Source organism: Lutjanus erythropterus, chromosome 18, assembly GCF_056507025.1.
Source record: "Lutjanus erythropterus isolate fLutEry1 chromosome 18, fLutEry1.hap2, whole genome shotgun sequence".
Classification (NCBI taxonomy): domain Eukaryota; kingdom Metazoa; phylum Chordata; class Actinopteri; order Lutjaniformes; family Lutjanidae; genus Lutjanus; species Lutjanus erythropterus.
In genome coordinates, this window is record NC_139334.1 from 23,162,468 (window position 1) to 23,186,219 (window position 23,752).

Consider the following 23,752-nt stretch of genomic DNA (forward strand, 5'->3'; position numbering starts at 1 on the left):
CATCTATAGTGTCAATTATCCATCCCAAGGTTATGTCTTAAAATGTCTTGTTTGTCAGTCCAAAATCCAAAGATGTTCAGCTTAAGATGACAATAAATTAAGAAAAGCAGAGAACTGAGAGGCTGGAAATGGCATTTTCTACCATTTTGCATGAAAAATTACTTTAATTATTAATTGATTATCAAAATAGTTTAACAGTTTAATTCTTTTTTACCACTTGCCCACTCAGGCAAGTGACTTACATCCGGTAAGTCACTTGCCTTACTACTATATAACCAGATTTTATTGTTCAGAGTTCACAGTCTGGCCAACAACTTAATTGTTTTGGCTCACTCTCACCACTCTCAGAGTGTGACTTTTGGCAGCTGTTTTTGACAGAAAAGCTCTAAAATCCCACTGTATACTACATGCTCAGCACTTAACAGCAGACAGACACAGTTAGCAACTAGCTGGTGAACACAGTGCAGCATTTAGCAGCTAAAGAGAAAGGTATCAACCTTGGGGTTGGTGGAGACCAAAAACAGAGCTAAAAGAGAGTGAAAATTGGACTTATATTCATCAGCTGGACACAAACACGACTCCATATTGCTTCCTAATTGCTGGATGTGCAAATAGGCAACTGTTTGCTAATAAGTGTTAATAAGCAACTTTATAGGTGGTAATATATCAATGTTGTGTTCACAACTTGTTTCTGCTGCCCCCAAGTGGCCAAAAAATTCAGTTATTGCAGGGTTATGAAGGGTTGACATAAAGTCTTATGTGAGATGTCATCTTTTTCATAGTGTGTTAGCTATGAAAGAAATACCATACTATGCTGAATAACCCAAAACATCTGGCTCCACACATTCTGCTTTTGGGAGAAAAAACACTCTGGCTTACTTGTATTTCTGTAAACCAATCACAATCGTCTTGAGTGGCACTAAGCCCAGGATGCAATGATGGTTCCCCTGCAGAACTTGTTTTGGTGGAACATTTGCTCATGGAAATGCGAACCCTGTCATTAATTTGGTTAAATTCTCACACTAGAAAACATAACAGCTGATAGCTTGGCTAGGGTGATTCACAGCCACCAGGTGCTAACTTGCCATTTTCACTGTGTTGGTTGGTAGCTCAGAGGTTGTTGTTGTTTCTTGTAGCGACAGTAGCATGTCTAAAATAATCGACTGATCTCAGGCTTGTACCCACAGTCTACATCCAGTCAGTCAAACTAATGTTACATAAACTGCAGGTAATGTTAGCCTGTTAGCTAACATTAATGTTAATAATGTTAGCATTAAGTTTGATGCTACTCCTCCCCTACTCTACTCCTGTTTTTTCATATCTTGCTAATGTTAAAATGCTAATGTTTGTTACATACATTTTTATAAAAGACTGAAGATAAAGTTACAGTACATCTGTCCAATATAACATGAACATTTCACTCTTTGTGCGTCTCTTTCTTAGATTTTAATTAATGCCACTTATAACAGATTCTTTACACAGAGGTTACAGTACTGTTACCCTCTCATTCTAAACATAAAGGAGTTAAATTAACTGTAAAGGTAGTTGACTATTTTCAAAAAAGAAGTAGTGATACATCTTACTTCTGGGGACCCTAAAGAAATTGATGCTCCTAAATTCTCCTCTGGTTGGCTCACAGACCTGGACGTCTCAAATGTACTGTTTGATTTAAGGGGTAAATATACTGTCAAAGGTTTTCAGAACTTAGTCTGCTTTAGTTTGTCGATGTGGTAGCAAAGCTTCAAGGCCGGCCCCAGCTTCAGTCCGAGGTACTTCATGATCATGTCACTCTTTAGGAGCAACAACGCATTTCCATCGATCTCCTGAGAGAAGCAGAAGAAGACGTTGGTGGCAAATAAGCTAGAAATATGCAGCATATCAAGAATGCAATGGAAAACAAACTTACATGTTTCCGAAAGATGTCTGCGTGGGGGCCAAGAGCCTGGGGGTCTGCATCCCTGATGAACCAGACGACATCCTCCACAGACCAGGTGGCTGGGTCCTTATTAGGTGGAGCCTTGGACTCCTGGGACTCTGTCGGTGCATTATAACCTCCTGGAAGACCAAAGGAAGGAAATGATGTTTACTTTTGTACCCCAGAGAAATAAACTTTGAAGCAATCTTGGTTTTTGTCTGTCCCACCTGTCCTGTTGCTCTCTGGGAACGTGTTTGGACTGGTGGACGACTGTCGGCACATGCTCATGGAGGCCGAGCCGTTGGAGAACTGCTGTGACGAACGAAACCCGTACGAAGACTTTGGCGAGTAGGACGAGCTTATGGAGCTGAAAGCAGAGTCGCCGGGGTCCACGGAGTAGCGTTTGCCGTCAGACTGGTCTAAATGGTAGTCCTCCGCCATTGATGTCTCAGCTGAAGACACGATGAGAGTCAAAATGAGCCCAAAGAATTTGTTTATTGTTTTGTATCCAGATTAGGTAATCCTGTTACATGTAATCTGTTACTTCACAAACCTGCATAAAGGTTTGTCCTCATAGGAGAACCGTTTTTGGTTGCTGTTAGAACCTTTTCAAAACCTTTCAGAGAGTTCTATCCAGAATGCAACACCAAGGGTTACACCTAGAACCATCTGTGATGGGTTATGAGAGGTTCTACAGAGAACCCCTTTATTGGTGCAATCGTTTCACCCAGAACCCACACAGGCGTTCTACTGAGAAACATTATATATTCCAAGAGTTTTATCTAAAACCCACCTGGATGTTCTACAGAGAACTCTTTTATACAAGGTATTATGGTTCAAAGAACCCATGATGAAAGAGTTCTTCAAAGATTTCAACAGTCCTTGAAAACCTGTTTCTTCTTCGGATGAAACGTGTTCTTAATGGAAGCCTTAGTCTTACAAAGAACCCTTGGCAGTTCTTAAGAAGCAAATAGTTCTGGGAGTATAAAGTTGTAGCTTCCAGAGGTGGGACAAACTCGAGTTTTTTGTGTGACTCCAAATGTTGAACAAAATTGAAAGTTGTTCCGTCTCGGTCTGTAATTTTCAACCATGTGTTGTATACTGCAATTTGTTGTTTGCATTTGTTTCTGTTGACCATGCTAGTTTTTTTACGCAAACAAACTGATCTTTGGTATCACTCTTTCCAAATGGAGCTCAGCAACATAATGTTAGCTCTTCGCCTGCAACTTGATTGGATGCTGTCGGATTGGTGCAAACAACATGGATCTGGGGAAGTAAGTGTCAACATGCTAAGAGGGAACAGCATTAATCTTAGCTGATTCAGGAAATGAATTTATTTGTGACATGCTTTAATATTCTGGCTTTACTTTGTATATTTGATAGGGAAAGTGTATGTTAATGAACATCTGTATAAAAATACAAGATGTAACCATGCTGCACTTTAGCAAGTAGGCTAATTTACACCTGTAGTCCCTCTGCAAGTAACAAAAGCAGAGGAAGGTATCAAGTTTTTTTTAAGTCAAAAGCCTCAACTCAAAGTGAAGTCACAAATCATTGGTGTTAAAGTCCAAGTCAAGTTGCAAGTCTTTTTTAATTTTGGTAGGTTGAAATTAATCATCAGATTTGAAACTCGAGTCCAACTCATGTGACTCCCCACCAGTGGGAGCCTCTATTAGGCAGACAGAAAAGTGTTGAAGTACCATCTGACTGGTAGGAGCCACCACTGTGCTGGGTAATGGGCTGATCACTGAAGAGGTTTTCACAGTGCAAACTGCGGCAGAGCTTCTTCAGAAAACGAAGCACATAGTCGATGCTGTTCACCACGGGGAGGCTGAGAAGATGCTGCTTCCCATCAAATGTGGCTGCAAGAGCAAAACAGGGGACCACTTGAAACAACATCACAGTATGGATGCAATTTATAACAAATTAAAGCTTTACTAATTCATGTTTTCTACTAAGCACCACCTCGGGTAAAGTGGTAAAAAATTAAAAGCTACTGAACAAATAGAAAGCAACACCTGAGGGAGGTCTTTGTACAACACCTGATATTTTTTCTCCCCCGTAGCCTTGCGTGAGGAGAGTGAACACTGTTTTCTGCTGGAAGGCGCTGTCGATGCAGCCCTGGACGGCCTGCTGGAGCACCACAGAGGGACGGTCGGGGCCGAAGTGATCGGGGAGCTGCTGGATCTTCTTCCTGTCCAGGTTGGGGCCCGTGTTGGCCTGCTTGTTGATGTAGATACAGACTGAGAGAGGGGAAACACAGATGAGGTGGAGATGAGGGTCTGTCAGGAAATCAGGACTGGACTGTAAAGACAAACGGGCCATTAAAGGTCCAGTGTGTAAGATTTAGTGGCAGAGATGGGCAGTGATGGAAAGAGTGCTGAAAATCTGTACTCAAGTACCGTTCCTTTCTGAAAATATTACTCTATTACAAGTAAAAGTACTGGTGTTATAAAAATACTTAAGTAAAAGTACAAAGTACTCGTCTCAAAAACTACTAGGAGTATTAGTTACTTTTTAACCCTTGATGTTTAATACATTATCAACATTATCATAGAGATTTCATCAGAGAGGTTTCTGTTGTCTTAATTTCTCCCAGCATCCTCTCTGTTCTGCTCAGTGGTCACACTCGCTTCTCCAAACCCGGGTCGGTTTTCCTTAACCGATTCTAGACTATTGATTAAATATTCATGGTTACAGTTTTAATCGGTTAAATTCTTGATTAATTGATTAATGATCAACATCTTTACTCCAAACCTTTGCTGCTGCAGTGTTTAGTTTTTTTTTTTTGTCCATATCTCTTTGTTTTCATTTCCCTGTTTGTGATCAGATCACCTGACTGGCTACTAAACTGGAGATAAAAGGTTTGGATATTACTTCAAATTGTACTCAGTACTCAATTATAATTTTTAAAGTAACTAAGTAGATTACATGGTGTAAGGAATACTTAAGTGCAAGGGAAAGTACAGACTTGAAAATGTACTCATAAAAGCAAAAAAAAAAAAACTTAATTACAGTAACTTGAGTATTAGTAATTAGTTACTTCCGCCTCTGGAAATGGAATATAAGTATGTTTTCATAATAATACTTTATATTCCTGTAATAAGCGTTAGCTCATAGGTTAAAAGGCCCTTATACAGTCTTATTTACACATATTAATGTTAATAAGCATCTTATAAGTGTTAATAAAAGTATAATAAACATGGCTCTTGTCTGATTAAAGAAGAACTTTGTGAACCAGTACCTCCTCCTCCTGAACAAATCATATTAAGGTTAATAAATCCTTCATTATTCACTTATTAACATTTAACCATGATTTTTAATTATGATTATTTTCAGCCTTCATTGGACAGTGACAGATGCAGAGCGGGCAGAGTTAGAGAGGTTTATGTCTGAGGCTGGATTCTAACCCAAGTCACTCAACTTTATTTATAAAGCACCTTTCATACTAATTGCAACCCAAAGTGCAGCTACTGTACCGGATCTAAAGCGAGAACAATGACTTATTAAGGTTAATAACTCCTTAATTATGCACAGTTAACTACGCTTTTTATGGCTTCCTCATCTGGAATGAGCGCTGCATGTCATCAAGGATGATAAAATATGTATTAAAAAAACATATAAATACAATATTTTAACAGTGAAGCACAGCTTTAAAAGTTCTTTTAAAAAAATTAAACTTGCCACATACAGACACAAGGAGAAAAAAATAAGGTTAGGTAAGTGAGTTAAATTCAATAAATGTCTTAGTAATGTTATTAGAAACAATTATAAGAAACTCATAAGGCATTTATCAACATTCGTAAACTGTCTATAATCTATTAACAAGGTTCTCATGAGTCAGGGTTTAACATTTAGGGTTTTTTTTTCACTTGCGTAGTCAGGTAAGTGGGCCAGCAGTCTACCTGCCAGAAACCAGTTTTCACTTGCCCCTGTGCAAATTGTTTTATTTATTAGTGGTTATCAGAAAATATCAAAATATAAGAAAATATTGAAAAGTCCATCCCAGTTTCTCAAAGTCCAGGTGATGACTTTAAATGTCTTGTTTTGTCAGTCCAAAACCCCAAAATATTCACTTTAATATGATAATAAAAAGAAAGAAAAGCTTGAAATCTCATCTCATCTCATCATCTTTGAGAGGCTGAAAACAGCATTTCCTGCCTTTTTTCAATGAAACTTTATTTCAACATTAATCAATAATCAAAATAGTGTTTAGAAATGTCCTATGATCTAACAATATATGTTTATAATGCTATTATTAACACTTATATAGTCTTAACACCTATTAATGTTAATAACTACCTTATAAGGGCCTTACTATCAAATTAACTAACATACAGACACCTTAATATAAAGTGTTACCATTTTCATTTGTGTATAATCACCTAAAAATAAGAATCATTGTGTTTTCTTTATGTAGGATTGAGATGTTTATATCTACAGAAGGTGCGGGTCCTCTTCCATGGAGGCTGCCATGTTGTAACCGCCCTGTTTCTACAGTAGCCAGGAGGAGTTTTGCATGAGTTTTGCGGCCACCTTAGTTTCTCCTACTACACTTTTGGGATGGTAGAGTGAGACGACATGTTTGCAATCTGCAAGCTTCTTCTGCTTTCATGTTTTCTGTCCTTACCTGTGAGCACCTGGGGCGTGGCAGAGTGGGGGATGGTGGCGGCATCCTGAGGAATGGAGCTCATGTCGGGCTCAGGGGTGCTGCTGGGTGGAGAGATGGCCAACGGCGTCATCACCATCCTCGGTTTGAGCTGCAGGGGAAGAAGTTTTTGCATCCTTATGTTTATTTCAGGCGTATCATTTATTTACTAAACCGTGTCTGGAAGGAGGTGGTGGAAGAATCGGGGCACAAAATCTGTGGTTTGTAAGCTACAGATGGTGAGTTTTGTGTGTATTTATGAATAAAAAACAGACATATTTATAATAATGACAGTTTAACTACAGCAGAGCCCAGATGTTAAGTCTCTCTCTGATACACTGGGGTCCCACAAAATCTGAAGGGCATGGAGCCTGTGTGTCTGTGCCTTTCTGTGTACACATGCATTTTTAAACACACTGCACTCACACACACACACACACACACACACACACACACCACATCTCATCATCCCCCCCTGCCTCATTTCCCCCCACCACCACCATCATCATCTGGCTGACCTTGAAGCCCGGCTTTCTCCCCCTCTTCTTTGGCACTTTGAGCGGAGGGAGCGACTCGGGGTAACGGTTAGGAAAATCCATCTTGGCGACATTGCGGAGAGGGGGTCTCCCTCTCTTCCTGCCCGGTATCTTCCCCGACTGGCTGGGGATGAAGGAGGGAGCCACTGCAGCTGATTGCATCTCACTGTTGCTGTTGTTGTTGCCGTCTGACTTCTGTGCCGTTGCTGCAGGTACACTCATTTGGAGCTGGAGACAAAGGAAAACAAACGTTGAGCTCGGGCTATATGGAAATGCAGAGAAACAGGCACTTAAGTTGCACATTAATCCTCCGTCCTAGCTGCATATTAGAGAGCAGCATTAGCAGACATGGAGGCAGCAGAATGGCTTTGCAAAGGTGTATAACAGCAACATCCAAACACTGAGAGGCTACAGAATACTACAGCTGAGCAATGCAGTGAGAAGAGAATACCAAAATAATCAAACAACACAAAAGGCAGCCATGCATGCACAAGCTGTGGGGGAAACAGCACCTCCATCCTGCACTGATAAAACACCAATAAACCTGCGAGAGGCAGAGAGGAGGGGGGGGTGTCTGTTACCTGCTGTCTTCTATTGTGAAAGCCCAAGAGCCAAGCCCCTTTTGTCTTAAATCCCAGGAGCCTAAAGGTGACTATGAAGCTAAATCCCTAACAAAGCAGGGAAAGCCATCTTGCTCTCTTGCTGTATGAGGCTTTTTCCTCGTCCCCCTCTTTTTGGTTAACACTCTACTGCTGCTGCTGCTGCTGCTGCTGCTGCTCGGCACCCAGGCTGCAGACATCTCATTAGACTAATGCATTCAGCAGTGGCAGGGGGAGGGAGGGGGGGGAAATTGACTTCACCATGGCTACCCAGCTATGAATTACCATTACGATGACAGCTTCCACCCTAATCTTTAAAAAAAAAGAAGAAGAAGCAGCTACAAGAAGAGAAAACATGTCTCCCATCATCCCGCAGCAGAGCTAGCAATGAGACACAGAAGCAGCGATTTATACCTCCATGATGGATCTCGTTTTGAGCAGATTTGTCAAAGGATGCAGTATGTAAACAAAACACTCACCATCCAAAACAGATGTGGAGTGTCCCCCTACGCTCCTTGCTGTGTTTCCTATATGTTATCCTGCTTCCAATAGCAGAGCACGGATCTCAAAGCAAGGCGGATTCCACTGTAATACTGTATATGTGTGTGTGTGTGTGTGTGTGTGTGTGTGTGTGAGAGAGAGAGAGTGTATGTGTGTGTGTGTACAACAGAGGCAGACAGACAGAGAGAGAGAGTGACAGTGTGTGTGTGTGTGTGTGCATTAAAGAGCGGCGGGGAGAGAGAAGAGAGGGAGAAAGGCTCCTCTGTTGTCATGGCAACAAGCCTGTAAGCCCTGTAACACCCTGACGGTCGTCTGCCATGTTTGGTCTGCTCGGTGCTGTGGAGGTATAATTAGACCGAGGACAGAGTTTCTGCTTTTAATTATAATGAGAATATTCATCGGAAAGTCTGAAAAGTATGAATGCTGATTTTCTTTCCAGCTGTGTGCTCTGGTGTTATTGTGAGCTATAAATGCTATATACTCAAATTTCTTTATATCATAGAATTGTATTTATATATATATATATATATTTAGTGTTGATTAATTGGTAAGGCATTAAAAAACATAAAAAACATTTTGATAATTGAGTGATCATTTTAATCGTTTTATTAAAGCAAAAAAAAATTCATGCTTATCTTTGTCATATATGATGATAAAATGAATATATTTGGGGTTTTGCCTGTTGATCAAGACATTTGAAGCAAACATTATATCACATTTTACAGAGAAATTATTAATAATGTGACAGTTTATAAATATATACTGTAATATATACTGTGATGGTATCTACTGTGATATTACAATTTTAATTATTCTATTTTATTATGTTTATGTTATATATATAATTAGAATTTTTATATTTATGTAACTATGTAATTATAATTTTACATAAAACAGATTTTATATAAGGGATAACGCACAGTGAGCAGGTAATTTCACAATAATGACCCGGTCGCTGTTCATTATCCTGTTTATTACACGCCTGCTTACTATAAAACTCAATAATTTGACACAAAATGTCAATTTAAAAATGATTTTATATATTTCAAAATTATTTTAAAGCTGCTCCAAAGTCTATGATCAGAGCTGTGTCCATACCAACAGTCTGTTATACAGAAATACTGGATTTCTTATACAACATAAAATGATTTTTCAAGTTGACATTGTTTGTTTTTTAATATTGCAATAAATATTGTTTTGTGGCGTTTTTGGTTTTATTACATCCCTACAAATGATTAATCAAGAAAATAATTAGCCAATTAATCCATGGATATATTATTCAAACTGCAGGTATCTGCTACTGCAGCATATGAACAAGAAGGTCGATTAATTCTAAATGTTCTAAATTTAGCCTAAATTAACAGCAGGGGACTTTCATTTTCCTCTGATACATTTCAGCAGAGATACTCATAAATCTACATTAAGTCAAATCAGTTGTAGTGTGTGTAGTTTGAGTGCGGTATTTAGACTGACACTAAAGATTATGTGTATTATCAGTTAAACTATATATATTTGTACTTTTTTGTTCTGGGAATAGTAAAAAAAATTCCTGTAGCGATTCTCTGAGATCAAGATCTTTGGACATCGTTTTCTTTGATCAACAGTCTAAAACTCAGATATTCTGTCAGCAATTATATAAAACAGAACAGAACTGCAACGATTAGTTGATAATCAATGAAAAGAAAATTGTTTTGGTATTCAATTAATAGTTTCATTAATCATCATCAGCATTTGCATTAAATATTAAATGAAGATCCTTTGGATTTTCGACTGTTGATTGACAAAAGAAGTGATTTTAAGACGTCACTTACACAAAAGTGTGATGAGCATTTTCACATTTTTCTGACATTTTATAGAATAAGCCATTAACTGATTAATCGATTAATCATGAAAATAGTTAATCAATAGTGAAAATAACTTTTAAATTTTATTTATTTATATTAATCAATCACTGTCTTATGAGACCTTAAGAACAAGAAGGCAATTAAAATTAATTGTTTGATTTTTTTTTTTAAAGAACTAATGATGCATTATTTTGAATTTGTATTACTTTTCTGATTTTTTCTTTTATTTCCTCTCTGTCTTTTGTCTTGTAACTTTGTTTATGTACCCATGGTATAGACAATTTTGTTGTGGTGAGTTTTTATTTGCTGCTGAATTGTTAAGCACTTTGAGCTGTGTTCTGTGCATGAAAGATGCTATATAAAATAGTATAAAATAAAATAAAGTATATATGTACATACGCTTCTGAGAAAAACCCCCCAAAAAAGATATAATAATTCTCATCATAAGAAATATTATCAGAAAATCCAGGATGATGAAGTGTGTGGAAGTTCGCCCCCTGCTGGCTGACAGCGGGAAACGCTGCTGTCTGTCAACGTGTGTTTGTTAATAAAGTTACGTTGAGGAAATTTGAAACCAAGATGGCGGTGTGCATACCGCTGTCTTTAAAGATGTCACCCTCAGCTTCACTGGGCTTAAGGTGTCTTCTGACAGAGCAGTTTTCTTCTAGGAAACTGTTAAAATCTCTAACAGAGCCCTGCAGACGAGGTGAGACGAGTTTTTGGTGAGTCGTGTTGATGGTTGAAGTGTTAAAAGTGTTTGTCCGGCGGTGTACCGACAATTTACACTGAAAACTCCACCTAGCTCGAACGTTAGTTTTAGTTAATTAATCGTTTTTGCCATAGTTTACAGTTTCTTAAACTTAACCCGGTTTTACCATAAATATTTAACATTTTGTACAAACTTACCGTGTTATTTTCTCGGGTTGTGTCCTGCTCTGACAGCTGTCACTCGCTAACCTTTGGTCTTCGTCCACAGCAGCAACATTATCGTAACTTCCCGCAACAGTGAACTGTTTTTTTTTTTTTTTTGTTTGTTTGTGAATGTAAGACAAAAGAGCTAACATGCAGTTGCTGTTGTCATTTAAAAGGGTACTCCTCGGTGAAAGCACAGCCGGCGGTAGAGGACAGCGGTGTCAGCCCTGTGTCCGGTGGGTTCAGCGGGCCTCTGGATCACTACAACGGGCTGATCAGAGACGGGACCCTGCGGGAGGATGAGCATCAGAGAGCGGTGCTGCAGACCCTGGACCAGCTCCACAAAAAACTCAGAGGATACAGCAACACACCGACATCCATCTTCTCAAAGGTACAGACAGACGCCACATGAGTCTTATTAATTAAATAACTCAATTCGCTTAAAGCTGCGTGGAAATGAAGGCTGCACTTGTTTAAGCTGTTGATTTAAAGGCACAGTTCGCCCCAAAATCAAAATTACATCCAGGTACTTTTGATCTGAGTGGCTGAGTTTTAGAGATGTTTGTCTTCTCTCCAATGCGATGGAACTAGATGGCACATAGCTTGATCATTTGAAACTCAACACCAGTGTCTCTCCAGAAATCATGACTTGGTTGGGAATAATTTGATTCAAGAGCTATTTTCTTTCTATTAGAACTCGACTGATATATCAGTTGACTGATATTATTGACATGATACCAGTCTATCACAGCTATATTGGTCTATTTTGGAATGCACCAATATGAAAACTTTATTTTTGACAGAACATAATGCACGTTGTTTTTATTTGTTAGTCATATGGGCAGCAGGTTATGTATATCGTGTTGATGCTTTTCTTAATTTGGGTTTAAATATACACATATATCTGTTCTATTTGTGTTTTTTATCCATAGTTATTTCCAATTATTGAAAATACCGGTGAAAGTTGACTGTTTCAGTGGCCTGATATTATTTTGGATGAGGTTGTTTATTGTTAGACTGTAAAATACTACTGTTTTTGAGGGATCACTGCGATAACTGTGTGTTTATGTATATATTCGTTATGTTCTAAGTCGGCCATTATATCAACATTGAATCATTTCAAGTCCCTGATATCAGTATCAGTCGGACCCTGAACCAAAAGTAACAAATTTGGGGTTTTATTTTAGTCTCCTACTTAAGTTTTATTCACCATCATCAAACTGACCAAGGTACTGACTGAGATTCCAGACCCAACAAAATGCTGAAAAACTCATTCATGCTTTAATTTCAAGTAGACTAGACTGTTGTAATGCACTTTTTACTGGTCTCTTCAAAAAAACTGCAACTGCAATTAGACTGCCAACAAAAAGAAAGATACAAAAACACGTCTGGCTCTCTGTGTCGACTAGAATTGATTTTCAAGTTCTTCTACTTGTATACAAAGCTCTCCACAGTTTTAGGTCTGTTGATTTACATTCTTTCACAAAACCTTAGATCCTCTACTGTCAACCTCGTCGATGCCAAGTCTCTACCAAAAAGGTGGAGGTGCAGCTTTTTTCAGTTATGCTCCCGAATTATGGAGCAGCTCATCTAAACATATCAAAGCATAGCAAGCTCTGTTTACTTTTTTAAATTGCTATAAAACAAACACTCACTCAAAAACATACTCACTACTATGTGTACGCTTCACTTGGTGTTCCACACGCTGTTTTCAAATGCCCTTTTATGCTGTTTTCAGTTGGCCTTTTATGCTTTTTAAATGACCTTTTATGCTTTTTTTTATGCCTTAAATGACATTTAATGCAGCAATTTCTTTTTTTTTTCATTTGTTGATTATGCCCTTAAATTATTTGCCCGATTTTTAGTCATTGTATTTCTTGTTCTTAGTCCTTTGTTAAATATTAAGCATTTTGAGCTGCTTGTTTTGTATGAAAGGTGCTATATAAATAAAGCATAAACTACACCAGCCAACTGTATCACTGTGTAGAAGGAAGTGTGCATCTACTCCTGGATGAGAGGTTATAGCTCAGCCAAGGAGAACACAATTAATGTTTACATCTTGCACTGTTACAAGCATGAACCTGTTGTCCATGAGTAAATCCATGCTTCCTTCTGTGCAGTGATTCGGTTGGCAGATGGTAGAAAGGCAAGGCAAGTCTATTTTTATAGCACAATTCAGAAACAAGGCACTTCAAAGTGCTTGAAAGAAAATAGTTCCTACATGAAACTACTTAGAACAAGGTCTGTGAATTATCTTGAGTCACCAGGTCATGATATCTGGAAAGAGACATGGCTGTTGAGCTTTTCAATGTTTTATATTCAAGAGAAAGCAGAAATCTCTACATCCGACATCTCTGAATTTTGGCAGCTCGCACCAAAATAAGCAAACAAATAGTCCTGTTTGTTTTGGGGTGAACTGTCCTTTTAATTTAATTTGTTTTTTTTATTTTGTGATCATTTTTTTCTGCCTCTTTGTCTTTCAGTTTTTCACAAAACCGAAGCCTCCAAAAGGTTACTACATCTTCGGTGATGTTGGTAAGAGAGATGAGTCACAGAGTTACAAACATAAATGTAATTTTTCTGACATTTTGTGTTTTTATGTTTTTTCCCCATGACTCATATGATGCCCTTTATCATTTCAGGCACAGGAAAGACGATGGTGATGGACATGTTTTATTCATACGTTGAGACTGAGAAGAAAAAGAGGGTTCATTTCCATGGCTTTATGTTGGATGTCCATAAAAGTGAGTTCATTTCATGTTTGTATCGTGGATGCACAGTGTCAAAGATGTCAGGCACCATTTACAGTTATGCTCTGTAAGAGAGGTGCAAATAATGCTCACCGTTGTCCTTTTCCTGACTTTCTTTGCTTGTAACAGCCACTAGGGGGCAAATAAGATAATTTTGACTGCAGACACAAATGAATGCTTGAGTGAATTAAATTCAAGATGATGGAAGTTGGAGGAAGTGTCCAAGATGCAAAGGTTGTTTGGTGCAGTGGGAAGAAAAATAACTAAAGTTGCTCTCCAAATCTCATACTGATTCTTTTTAGTTTTAGTTTGTAATGCAGTTGCTCTTACAAAGTACATACTTTTGCATGCTCTATGCTTCCAGTTGAAATATACTGCTTTGTCATAACATTACACCTTGAACTTTGACCCTTGCTCGTACATCTGTTGCAGACCGCAGCACAAAATTTGAATAAAAAGAAAAATGATGCGACTTGGAACACAGCTTTACACTTGATTGCACGGTCATGTGTCATAATGGCTTCTGTCATCTGTCTGCTCTCTCAGTGGCTCAGTCGACGTGATGCATGCTATGCTGTGCGGGAAATTGTGGGTTCAAATAGCCACAGAAGCCTGCTGACTTACATTCTGCAAAATATGAGTAGATGCAGTTTGACATCCTGGTATTTTTGGCATTCTGAATTTGACATACGGTGTATTGGAACGTACTAAATCTTCTTCTGGCGTCCCAAATGGTATGGTAGTATTGGAACATTCAGATTCCTACTTTAGCAGGAAATGGATTAAAAAAAAAAAAAAAAGGAATCGCACCAGGTTATAAATTATCTCAAAATTGTCTGTTAACCAAATATAAACATCTGGTTTATATCTTCTTAGTATGCGGTGATCATGTCTTTATTCTCGTGAGGAGAGAAAATCTTAACCCACAGTTGGATTTCTTAATTCCTGTCGCCAGTTTTAAAGAAATTACATTTACAGTTTCAATAATAAAAGTTTATTTAAATCCAGGAAAGAACCCAGTTTAGTCTGAGAATAGTGATACTTCTGTCTGCAGTCTTGTATTGGTGAATTTGGAACATTTACCTCTGAGGCAGAACTGCTGCCAAGATAAGATAAATTTCATTGATCCCACAGCCGGGAAATTCATTTGTTACAGCAGCTCAAGAGTCAAAAAATACAAGTAACATAGTAATAGAGGATAAAAATACAGGTACACTGTATAAACCTTTGACCTTTTATTTATACAGATGACACTTTTTTGGTCTTCTCATATTAATAAATCATTAATTAAGTTCATGAAATCACCCGCTGGTACTTACAGACAGACCTCTGAACCAGCAGCTCTGTGAAGGATGATTTGCATCCGTGTTAATATTTTGGTGTCAACATTTTATTGTAGCATAAAGCTTTTTCATTTCAATACTAGTGTGAAACCAACACTAAACAGCACGATACATCCAAATTTTGCAGAACAACACAGGACTGTGGTTGCTTGAACTGAGCGTATACTTCCTGTTTCAGTCATCACTTTTTCGGTTTTGTTATATTTAAGGCACTGCTTTTGCTTATATGTCATGCTATATATAGATGATGCTGACGAAGCATTTTAAATGTGACAAGAAACCCCTCTGTCTTTCATTTGCTGGTCTCGAATGTCATTCTTTTATGAAGCGAAATATAACTATAAAAAATAAATTAGAAATACACTGTTAATCAAACTCAGTATATATTTTATTGTGTCAAAACACATCACACTACTTCACATTTTCAGTCTAACTGTGGTTACACCCCAAACTAAAATGTAGAGATGGTACATTTATTAAATGTGGTGTTTTTTTTATTTTTACAGTTTCTGTTCACTTAAACAGAGTTAAGACTGACTTCTCCTCTGTTTCTGATCTTTAGGGATCCACCGGCTCAAACAGAGCATGCCAAAGAGGAAAGCGGGGAAAATGGCCAAATCCTACGACCCCATAGCTCCAGTTGCTGAGGAGATCAGTGAGGAGGCGTGTCTTCTGTGCTTTGATGAGTTTCAGGTAATATTCTGTCAGCGTTTCTACATACCACAGTACCTCTGGTGGGTTCTTTTTTTGCAATAGAGACATTTAATGCTTTTCCCATAGTTAATTTTTTGTAATGTATTTCAGGTCACTGATATCGCTGATGCCATGATTCTCAAGCAGCTCTTTGAGAATCTGTTTATGAACGGTGTTGTTGTTGTGGCCACTTCTAATCGTCCCCCTGAAGGTCGGTAACAAGTGTTACATATTTGTTCTACATCGCATAACCCATTTTTACAATTTTAAAAATTAGCCACACATTTTTTTTATGTCAACACAACTTTTCTGTGGTGCCTCAGACTGAGTCAGTGTGCATCCAGATTCCTTTGGATGTTCTCAGGATGTAAACACAACACTGACTGGCTTCAGTTAATCTTTTACACATAAAAAGTGTCAAGGATGACGCTTTTTAGGGTTGTTCCGATACTGATACCAGTATGAGAAATGCCTCCAGTACAGTCTATGCATTGATCTGATATCACGCAATTTATTTGCTCCAAAAGTGGACCCGGATTCTTCCCAACAGTGTCCCATACACAGAATTGTCTTTAGCGTGAGCCAAGCCATACAACAATGGTAGCAATCATATCACATCCATGCATAGTTAGTAGTATAAAAAACATATTTTCTTTTTCTTTTAAATAAAAAAGACAAAGTTCCCTGTGAGTTAAGGGATTTTCAAGATTTGTTGTTTGTTGACATTCTTTTGAATGAGACAGCATCACTGCAAAATTTGGCAAGTATAGTCACTGTACTTTTCAAGTGTATATACAAAAATATCTAAAAAACAACTTGTGTCCCTCTGTTTTCCCTCAGACTTGTATAAAAACGGACTGCAGAGAGTCAACTTTGTGCCTTTTATTGCTGTGTTGCAGGTAAGAAAGGAGACTTGTGTTTGGTGACAGACAGGGTTTCCCTCCAGTATGTTGCAGGCCTGGTGTCTCACTGGGGGGGATTTTTATTTTCAGGGGATGCAATTTTAAAATGTTTACCCAAACAGCAGTTGCAGTGGAGTGGCTCAGTTGGAAACACAAATAATTGTTGTAAGCTTGTATGACACATGATGTTTGACAATTGAAAAGATAATTTTAGTCAACTTTTGTTGTTGTTGAAACATTCCAAAGTTCTATATGAACTCTGTATTATGGCTTTTTTTAAAATTTCAGTTCTGCAATTCTGGCCATCATTATGTTATAACAGAAACTATAGGCTCCTACCTAATGCTGCCATTAGGCTGTAGCCGCTCCATAACATCATTGTTACTGGGCCAAAAAAATTTGCTGGAGGAAACCCTGGACAAGAATATTGAAACTTCTACTATTTTAAATGCATCTGACCTGTTTTTAATCTCTTGTCTCTCACATGTAGAAGTATTGCCAAACTCTTCGCCTGGATTCTGGGATCGATTACCGCAAAAGGAACAGGCCATCTGCTGGAAAACTCTACTTTCTGTAAGAAAAACATAAAGAAAGCCAGGTTTTGATCTGTTGTTTGCATGTGTTTTTAATGTTTCCCTGTCTCATTAACTGCAGCACCAGTGAACCCGATGTAGAAGCAACATTAGACAAGATGTTTGATGAGCTCGCTTTTAAACAGAATGACAGTAAGTGGACTTAGAAATGACATTTGACTGAATTCTGCAGCTGACGTGATTAGGTTTGATCTGCTTAATGTAATTAGTATCATGTGGTATACTCACCATACTGTCTTTCTCCACAGTAACACGACCAAGAGTTATGAATGTTCACAACAGGAAAGTTCGTCTGAACAAAGCATGTGGGACCATCGCAGACTGTACGTTTGAGGAGCTGTGTGATAGAGTAAGTCTCTTAGACTTTACTTTTTTAAATACACATTCTATGACGGGTGTAAAGCAGAGGTGTGGACTTGCGTCACATGACTTGTACTTAAACTTGATAAAATTAAAGAAGACTTGCAGCTCGACCTGGTTTAACACCAATGACTCTTGACTTCACTTCTTGGGCCTTTTGACTTGGAAATACTTGACTGAAGCCCAAAGATTAGAGAGTATATTATTTAAAAACTGTGCCACAAATTGATTAATTTCCCTTCATCTCCTGAATCAACTAACAGTAACACTATTCATTCCCAGCAAGTTGCGACTTAATTCCCCAGACCCACTTCGTTTGAACCAATCCGACAGCCTTTAATCAAGTTTTAGGAGAGAACCGTGAAGAACTAATGCTTCCACTCTGAGCTCTAGTTGACTAAAACTGCAACTGCGCTAAAAAAAAATTAACTGCAAAATGCAAAACACCTGGGTCCAAAATTGCAGGAAAATACACAAATAACTTTAAGTCGAGGCTCTGTTGTTAAAATGGCATTACATTTGGTGAAGAGTGCATTATGACTTGTTTAGGACTTGGAGCTTGTCAGTCTTGACTTGGGACTTGAATGCAAAGACGAGAGAGACGTATATGACTTGCAAAACAGTGACTTGTTCGTACCTCTGATATGATGACGTAATCATGGCAAAGTCCATTATCAATACAACATGAAGACTGTTTGCAGCAGTCGGGTCTTTCTTGGTTTTCCCAGAAATTTCAGATTGAAGGTGACTTCCCAGCATTCAATTGTGCAACTCTTAAGCTTTGAACTGTATCTAAATTTCTATATACTCTTGACAGAATCTAACTGTAATGCCTGTAAAAAAAAATGTTATTGAGTCTTACGTTGTCTTAAAAAGTTCTTGTACTGTGAGCTTCAATGGCAAAGATAAACTGTATGACCTTTAACTGTCTGACTGTGTCATGCATTGTATTCTCTGTATGTTCCTGTTGGTATCCTTCATTGAAGCTACATCAGTCGTATCAGGGATCAGTACTGAGAAAGTGGTGATAAACTCGTCCTGAGCGGTCAGCACCAAACTATTGATAAGCACCTGGACTAACGATACTCCTATCAGCATTTGTGTGACTTTTGACAAACAGTTGATGGAGCAGTGTGTTCAAAAGTGCGAGCAGACTTTTACTAAATTTAATTACAATTTAAAGGAAGACTCAGGAAAAAAAATAACTTGTTACTTCTGTAAAAAAAAGTCATGAAACTGAAACAGTTGAATCTTCTCAGATCTTTTCATGTCATGTCTTCATGTTTTGCACTAAATTATGGCGAGAGTGTATCGATAAGCTGTATTAGTATCAATAAAATCCTAACAGAACTCATCCCTGCTGCTGTTGCATCAAATAGGAAAATCCAGATTTATCGTTTATACACCTTTCCTGTATTTCAGCCTCTTTGGTGTCTGTTGAAAGGCTGTGAATTTATAGCACAGTTAAACAGGTTTGAACAGTTCTTGGTTGTGTCTAAATGACTCACAGTTGACCCTGTAGGTGCTGAAGTAACCCAAAGAAATGGAAAAAAGATTTTAGTACATAAGCATTTTCAGATGAAGTGTGGATTTTATTAAAACTCAGCAACTCAACCCAGTGTGATATGCTTTGACACTCACTAAATAGAAGCCATATATTGTATTTGAATGTAAATGTTTCAGCCTTTAGGGGCCAGCGACTACCTGGAGATGTCCAGACTGTTTGACACCATCTTTATTCGACACATTCCTCTGCTGACGCTGAACAAGAAAACTCAGGCCAGGCGGCTCATAACGCTCGTGGATGCTCTCTACGACCACAAGGTAACACCGCCGCCATCTGCACGCACACTTGACCGACGCTACAACACCAAACTTTAGTAATTAATTTGACGTTGTTTAAGGTGCGGGTGGTGATTCTCGCAGATCATCCACTGGAGGATATTTTCATACACGACGGTGATCACGGTCATGATGAGAGTCATGTTCTGATGGACGATCTGGGACTGAAAAGGGTGAGAGAGCAGCAGTTCAGTTTTCACACCTAAACCAGTTTTTCATGTCGGGTGTGTCCGTTTAGTCGTAAATGAAGAAAATTAAGCTGTCAGTGACTGGAGTTTACAGCACACACCTTAGTCACCTTTGTTGTTTTCTCTGAAAACACTACTGCAATAAATTATTGAGGCTCCTTTTTTTTTTTTTATTCAGTAAGGCTATAAATCAGTTGCATCTAGGTTTTGACAGGATAAACATGTATTTAAAGTGAGTGTGTGTTGGATCCAGAGATTTTCCTGTCCACCAAATTCATGGTTTTAGGAGAACTTGCTATTAATAGATTGACAAACAGGGCTAAATGGAACAATGAAAGTGAATGGTGACCAGTTTTTGAATGTAAAAAATAAAAACAATAAAAAAACAATCCAAGTAATGCAAGTCTCTTAAAGACCCAACAAGCTGTTTGCACACCATCACAGCACACGTCCATGTGCACATGAACGTGGCTCCAAGTCGAGGATCTACAGTGAAGAATCAGGCTAAAACAGTGTAAATAACATTTTTTGGTCAACTTGGCATGTTGGGTCTTTAGGAGACTTGAATTACACCAGATGAGTACTACGGAGGCATTTCACGTTGTTATTCTTTTGTTTTTTTGATGTTTGAAAACTGGTCACCATTAATTTCCATTGTTTGGGAGATTCTGCAATGCTGTTTTTTACTGTGAAACTCCGGCTGTGTTTTGTGGAATAAAAAACTAAACTCAACCTTAAGTCAGCATGACAGTGAGTAGATAATGACTGAATTTTCATTTTTGGATGAACTATTCCTTTGAAGGTGGTTTCACACTGGAGGTTTGGTCCAGACAAGGAAAAAATAGATATATTGTTGTATTCAGTTCTGGTTTGGTTTCTGTTCACACTGAGTTTTTACAGTCTGACAGGGAACTCTTGCTTCTGATGCAAATATCAGAAATAACCAATTCTAAGCATTATTTAGCAAATCGCCACGTTATAAATAATGTCTAACAGGTAGAGACAAGGTGAAAAGGACGTGTCTTATTATATTACTGCTTGATTGCTGTTGCACACTTTTTAATTGACTTAATGAACTAAGAAAGTACTCGGAGTAAAGTACAAACACAGCAGTTTAAACAGCTTTTGCTCCATTAATCAAGGGAAATTCCAGTGCTGATGCGCATACCTGTTACTAAATGATTTGCATATATATGTGGCTTATACAGAGCAATTATAAGATCACTTCCTGGACAGATTTCACTGTCAGCAGATGGATTTATTAGCTGTACTAAAATCATAAACCAGACTACATCAGTTATACCGAGACCCACCTTTTCATGTGCTCATGGTTTGGTTGTTTGATCCACAGGAGGATTAGAGTGACTGTTTTTCGCACTAAGTTAGGTGTGAAAACACCCTAAATTTCAGATAAAACATCAAGACAAAAACATCAACCTGACAGTGTGTGAGTGCATCAGTCATGGAAAGATCAAATTAAACATGTCAGGATTTAAGATCATCTGAGATCTTTTCATCTCATATTAAAGAAAAAGAATAAAAATTGGTGTAATAACTGATGTAAATCCACTTGACTGATGCTTTTAGTTAGAAGTTATCATAAAGACTCGAGTTTCACTAAGCTGTTTAATTTTAATTTAACCCTCTGTGGTTTGACAGGACGAAGCCAGCAGTCTGTCCATCTTCAGCGGAGAGGAGGAGAAATTTGCCTTCCAGAGGACAGTGTCTCGACTCACAGAGATGCAGACAGAAGAATACTGGATAGAGGGAGATAGAAGCATAAAGTCATAGGTGTAACATTCTGGAAAAGTCGACCACGATGTTACACAACCAACCATAAAACTGTACTCCGCTACTCCTCTCTGCCAGACTGAACACTACTCCTACTCATCTTATTCAGCACAAACCCAGTGGGACTGCTCAACAGCATGTGTGCAAATGTTGTACAGAGAATATTTATTGAAATCTTAAGGCCTTTTATGACTTTATCGTGACATTGCACTTTACGGATCATTTTTAAGGATAAACTTTAGGGTGTCATTTTGCTTTTAACTCCGTATCATATCGTGGTCCAACTGTATTTACTTTTATAAAATGTGGGAGAAAGCTGGACGACTTTTGGATTCCCAGAAGGCTTTTATGAAGATTTAAGGGATATTTTAATCATTTCTGAGCTACATAATGTACATGAAAATATAATGCATCTCAATGAGTTCTATGTAATTCTAATGCAAATTGAAATACAGTGGCAGCCGATCGGTTTGGGGATTTAAACTGTGTGTTTATTTCAGATGATTTAATGTTGACGGTGTGTGAAAAACATTTCCCAGGTGCTTTGAACAATAATACTTCACAGTATTTATCAGTATTTTCCATTTGGTGGCTAAAAATGACACTCAGTTTGTATGTTTTATTGCTTCCAGGGTACTATATATTATGTCTCTGTTGTTGTAAACAAACAATGGTTCAGGTGTTGTTCAGGAGTTTATTTAACTTTTTGCCCACTTACATTATCAATCTTTTCTTTATTTAACCACTTGGTAATACACAACACCTTGCAAAAACAAAGTAATGTGGGCGGTGAAAGTGAGAAAAGAAACTTCAAAGTTTATCTCCTGTACAAACAAAAAGTGTTATTGGTACAGAGAGACAGTTGGTGGTATTTTTATTTGATGGAATCTGGTTACTTTTTGCAGAAACTAAACAGTGTGATCTTTTTGCTGAGTGATATAACAGCCTTCAACTGTAAATTACAGCAGTTCAGATAATGTTTTGAATAACTTGCAGGAACAAAACTGTGAGATGAGGTTAACGGCTACATTATTCTTGATCAGACTTAATGCTCACATGAAAAAAAAACAGCCATGTAAAGATTGTTTATTAATTTTATGGCCCCAAAACTCCAAAATTTGCCTCAAAGGACTTTAATATCTGTATAACATCCTCTATTTTTTGTGTGATAAGATCATAATGTAGGAGCTTACAGTCTCACTTAGGCCTGGAAAATATGGTTGAAAACAATATTTTGATATAAATAAGGATAAATGTTCTAATAATAATGTGAGCAAAATGATATACAGTATAAAATCAAATTTGTTTGACTGTTATGTGTCATATTGGACAAAACTTCAACACCCCGATGATTCATTTCGTTAAGTTTCCAGTTAACTTGAAAACATTCATCTGGACAACTTTATGTTGTAAAATATGATTATATATTATGATTTGATTCCTTTAAAATACATTATCAGGGTGCTGTGATATATGGGTATAGATGTAAAAATTACATATTGATATCATGTTAAAAATACACGCGCTAAAATTGTGTAAATGATCTGTATGCTCTGAAATTATTTGTGTTTCTTTATGTTCTCGCTTTGTGTCCTTCGCCACCGTCCTCCACACACCTTTTCATTTTCCGTTTCGTGTTTCTGCACTTTTTTGTAGCTTTTGTACGCTCATGGTTACAGACTCTCTCCATCTCCAAACACTCATATTTTGAGTGTAATTCATTTGCAAAGAAAAGAGACAAGACGCACAATAAATGAAGTTTAAGATGAATTTTCAAATCGTTACCTTGAATTCTTTTGGCCACAATAATGAATTTTGATATCAGTAATTCTTTAACTTTGGCATGAGTCTTAACAGACAGTTCCTTTTGTGGACAGCAAACCCTTTAGTTTTGTGTTTTAAAACTCTTTTATTTCAGTAGAAAATCTTTGGAAAGTTTCCTAATTTATATATTTTGTTTGCTGTATTTAGGTGCGATCCACCTGAAGAAATGTTTGACTGGCCACCAAAACAGTTCATGGTTATTTAAACAGCTGAGTTCTTTTTTAAATTTTATTTATGTGTAACTGCAACTGCTGAGTTAAAGCATTCTCCGCACTGCCACTTTTAAGGGGACTGTTACTAAATGTGTTTATTATTAATTTATATATATATTATAAGCTTTATTTTATTTATTTATCTTTAGTCTATGTCCTTGAAAACCCATTTATTTCTTATGTGTGTAACTGTGGAATGAGTTCAGGTCATTATAACACCTTATATGACTATAAGCTACAACGTGGTTTAAAGTGAGAAATTTATTTGTATAGAATCTTCATTTTTTTGAATGGGGGAC

General features: G+C 37.6%; 2 protein-coding genes across 6 annotated transcripts; one reads left to right on the forward strand and one right to left on the reverse strand.

The window, feature by feature from the left end:
* Positions 1 to 1,431: 1,431 nt before the first annotated feature.
* Positions 1,432 to 11,098, reverse strand: LOC146311065 (sex comb on midleg-like protein 4). Of its 5 annotated transcripts, none has more exons than XM_084742268.1 (8): positions 10,950 to 11,098; positions 7,082 to 7,327; positions 6,546 to 6,675; positions 3,934 to 4,158; positions 3,616 to 3,777; positions 2,143 to 2,367; positions 1,907 to 2,055; positions 1,432 to 1,823 (listed from the first exon to the last, which is right to left on the reverse strand). In XM_084742268.1, exons 2-8 carry the CDS (start codon positions 7,319 to 7,321, stop codon positions 1,698 to 1,700), a joined length of 1,257 nt encoding a protein of 418 aa, XP_084598394.1. In that variant the 5' UTR covers positions 7,322 to 7,327; positions 10,950 to 11,098; the 3' UTR covers positions 1,432 to 1,697. The 5 variants fall into 5 exon arrangements, with proteins under 5 accessions (XP_084598394.1, XP_084598392.1, XP_084598395.1 ...); XM_084742266.1 differs by lacking the exon at positions 10,950 to 11,098 and adding an exon at positions 8,178 to 8,386; XM_084742269.1 differs by lacking the exon at positions 10,950 to 11,098 and adding an exon at positions 8,178 to 8,383 and having other exon boundaries at positions 3,958 to 4,158.
* On the forward strand, positions 10,608 to 21,894 carry afg1la (AFG1 like ATPase a). Its single transcript, XM_084742271.1, has 13 exons — positions 10,608 to 10,749; positions 11,132 to 11,346; positions 13,439 to 13,490; positions 13,598 to 13,699; positions 15,611 to 15,741; positions 15,853 to 15,952; positions 16,582 to 16,640; positions 17,134 to 17,216; positions 17,298 to 17,368; positions 17,485 to 17,585; positions 19,280 to 19,420; positions 19,501 to 19,611; positions 21,286 to 21,894. Exons 1-13 carry the CDS (start codon positions 10,623 to 10,625, stop codon positions 21,415 to 21,417), a joined length of 1,425 nt encoding a protein of 474 aa, XP_084598397.1. The 5' UTR covers positions 10,608 to 10,622; the 3' UTR covers positions 21,418 to 21,894.
* Positions 21,895 to 23,752: the final 1,858 nt, after the last annotated feature.